Raw genomic sequence first — 3,607 nt, forward strand, 5'->3', positions numbered from 1 at the left:
ACCGGGAAGCGTGACATGACACACACGGTTGTGTTTGTGGTTTGAAGTATATTTCTATTTCTATTCTGCAGTGCTGCTCTATAGGAAATGGGAAGGTGAGCAGACCTGAGAGACTTAGTCATTCGGAGAGAATCTGAGTAACCCTAAAGACGCCCTTTCGGTCATTGGCTCCCACTTCATTTTCCCGAATACTCAATTCCATTCCCCCTCTTCGTCTCTGCACAGATCCTAAGCCATTCTGTGCTTTCTTGGTCCATTACTTGGAGTTTGAGGACAATGACTAAGGCATAAAGCAGATGTATAGTGTTTTAAGCTTGCAGGAGGAACACACGGTGCGTGTGGATGATGTGCTTTCTGACCTTGATCCAGGAAATGGGGTCCTTGGTGCTCCAGGCATTGACTGATCCGGAATAATGGAGTCTGGCCAGCTTTGGGGCCCACTGTCCTTTGGCCAAGAAAGGGGAGAGAGGTTAGATTCAGCTGGGTCGGTCCTAGACACTTAGGAATAAAATGACTCTTTTGAGAAAGGTTACAGCTAGCTGTGGAGAAGATAAAGGCATGAAGCATAGTGGTATTTTATTTCCTAAACTTCATAATTTTCTTTATTGTTAGTACCTCTAATTAGGCTGACACTGGAATGTGTTACCAGCACTACAAAATAATATCACTATTTCTTTATTTCACAATGTATTTTCCTGGTGGNGTTCTCGTGAGTTCGAGTCCCATGTCAGGCTCTGTGCTGGCAGCTCAGAGCCTGGAGCTTCAGATTCTGTGCCTCCCTCTCTCTCTCTCTCTCTGCCCCTCCCCCACTCACGCTTTTTCTCTCTCTCTCTCTCTCAAAAATAAACATTTCAACATAAAATAAAGGGTTCACACTTAAAAAAAAAAGAAGAAAGAGAGGCATTTATGGAGCAGAATTAACAGAAGCATGGAGATGGATGGGTTATCTGAATCCCTCCAACAGAACTAAAACAGATCTAATCAGCCCAGTTCTTGGAGACACAACAATGGTATTTACCATACTGCCCTGAAGCTGTGATCTGGAAATCTCGAATGCGTCCAGAAGCCATCCCCAGTGGAATCTGACACTCTGAAATCAAAGCGGAGGGACACAACGGCTACACGTGCGGAAAGCGCAGCGTCACAGATGCAGGTCAAGGAAAACTGGTCATATTTTTACTGTTCACGCTGTGCCCAGAACTGCATGAAATAGTTTCTGGTACCTTCTGTCTCACTTACTTCACTCCAGTAGCCAGAACTACCCCTGCCCTGCAGCTGACGGACACAGCAGCTCTTACTTGTTTCGGGTTAAGTCTCAAACTCTTCCGGGTGAGATTTGTAGGTTACCTTTGGTAACCGAACCAAAATTAAGTTTCCGAATTTGTTCCTGGAGCTTCGCCAACTTGTGAAAATGAAGATTTTTTTAGCATCAGTTTTTTAAATATTTAGAGCTTCAGGTTCANCTTCAGTTTTAAAACTATCAGAGCTTCCAGCATATCTGCCCTTCTCTGAGGAGCACATCACTGGGAGCCTGCATGGAGGAAGGAGGGAAGCTGTATAGGAGGAGGCTGAGGCAGGCCCCCTGGGGGCTCAGCCAGTTGAGCGTCTGACTCCCGATTTTGATTCAGGTCATGATCCCAGGGTCGGGACACTGAGCTCTGCATTGGGCTCCACGCTGAGTGTGGACCTGCTTGAGATTCTGTCTCTCTCCAGCCCCCTCCACCCCTGACGCATTCGTGCTCTCTCGCTCTCTAAAAAGAAGAGAAGCAGGCTGGGGGGTGCAGGGGCGCCTGGCCCGGCGCTACTCACTCGGGCTGTGCACCAGGAAGAGAGTGCTCATGCCAGCCTGCAGGTGCTCGCCGATCAGGCATTCCACCCGCCAGATCCCAACTCTGGATGGCAGCATTTCCACCGTCTCAAAAACACCTTATTGAAAAAGAAAGGAACAGAAATGATCTATTTTATGAGCGGGATTTATTTAAATGAGCGGGAGATACATTGGTTTATGCAGAAGAGCAAAGGAGATCTACCTAAGTCAATTCTCCCACCTTAAGCCCTCAAGCCCAGAGTGCTTGCTCTGTGAGGCCCACAGTTCGGAGCACTGGGGATTGAGTCGGGACAGCCCCCACCTTGGGGAAACCGGAGACACTGCGTGACGGCAGGCTTTGCTGGGGCCGACGGGAGAAGCCACTGCACCCTCGCGGTTTCCCAGAGACAAAAGTTTCTTTCCCACTGGCTACATGTGACACCCGGGAGAGGGGCGTCAGGGCGAGGTCCTCATGGGCCAGGTCCCCTAGGGCGGCCTTCAGGGCGAAAGTGATCCCAGCAGCGAGAAGCTAGAGGTGAATGCCGAGGGGCTGAGGAATGAGTCAGGAGCGCGCACCTAGGATAAAGGCGCCAGCTGTAAGTTTCCCCCTTCCATGCTGGGGTTCAAAGCAGCAGCCGGGGGGGGGCTGCGGGGGACACACAATAAACATAAGGTAGAGGAAGAAAGGACTCAACCGTGCCTCCCCTTCCCAGTGTAGGTATCTTGGAGTGGACATGGCAGCTTTGGACTCGAACTGTGTTTGTGATGTAAAGTGACTGCAGGACTGTTTATTACTCAAGAGGGAGCTGAGAGGCGCTCCGGTGGCTCAGTCAGTTAAGCATCCAACTCTTGATTTCAGGTCCAGTCACAATGTCACAGTTCATTAGATTGAGCCCCACATCGGGCTCTATGCTTGGGATTCTCTCTCCTTCTCTCTCTTCCCTTCCCCTGCCTGCACTCTCTCTTTCTCTCAGAAATAAATCAATTTGAAAAAAAAAAGTGGGAAGAAAAGTCATTGAACTTTTTGGAAGTTTTATGCAAAAATGGGAAGTTCATTCCCACAATTAAACCTGATCAACATCGTGAGTACTGCTTAATCAATATACTGCTTATATACATAAACAAGTCACTGTGGATAACTACTAGTGCCGTGTGGGATCTCAGATGGGGAAAATAATCTCCTTTTCCCCACAAAGTCCTGCCACATTAATGATCCCTCTATTCTGTTCTATTTCCTTTAGGGTACCTTATCTGTATCTGAAATTATGCTCATTTGCTAACTTATTTAGTATGTCTCTATAGCATAAAGTGACCTGGAAAGGTAAGTTAGCTGAGATGGGGTGTGTGTGTGTGCTTTGTTTTTGGACTGCTTCCCCGTGCCTGGACCGAAGGCGCGGCAGGCAGAAGGAGAGCATGAAGGAGCGCGTACCTGGGTATAGGTTGTACACCGCCATCTTATATTCCTCTCTTTTCCGCACAGTGAACACCTGCCCGCTGAAGTGAATGGAGTGGATATTCTCGTTGCTCCCCATGCTGAGGACGTACCATCGCACCGTTTGATCCTGAGCCATGACCAAGCCGGGCAGCGTGTCCATCACATAGCCGTTGATGGCTGGGGGAGGACACGGAGAAGGCTGTTACAATCTCTTCTAGGGGCGCCTGGGGGGCTCAGTCGATTGAGCGTCTGACTTCGGCTCAGGTCATGATCTCGCCGTTTGTGGGTTTGGGCCCCGCGTCGGGCTCTGTGCTGACAGCTCAGAGCCTGGAGCCTGTTTCAGATTCTGGGTCTCCCTCTCTCTC

General features: G+C 49.3%; 1 protein-coding gene across 1 annotated transcript in view; it reads right to left on the bottom strand.

Moving 5' to 3' along the window:
* The window catches only part of F8 (coagulation factor VIII), a 118,072-nt gene that overhangs the window by 25,648 nt on the left and 88,817 nt on the right, over positions 1-3,607 (bottom strand). Inside the window, exons 19-22 of the mRNA XM_077780655.1 lie at positions 3,237-3,419; positions 1,810-1,926; positions 1,019-1,090; positions 360-445 (exon numbers count right to left, since the gene is read on the bottom strand). Of these exons, the coding sequence (XP_077636781.1) occupies positions 360-445; positions 1,019-1,090; positions 1,810-1,926; positions 3,237-3,419 (458 nt within the window). The remainder of the gene's footprint in view (positions 1-359; positions 446-1,018; positions 1,091-1,809; positions 1,927-3,236; positions 3,420-3,607) is intronic.

Source organism: Crocuta crocuta, unplaced genomic scaffold (assembly GCF_008692635.1).
Source record: "Crocuta crocuta isolate KB4526 unplaced genomic scaffold, BGI_CrCroc_1.0 scaffold1015, whole genome shotgun sequence".
NCBI lineage: Eukaryota > Metazoa > Chordata > Mammalia > Carnivora > Hyaenidae > Crocuta > Crocuta crocuta.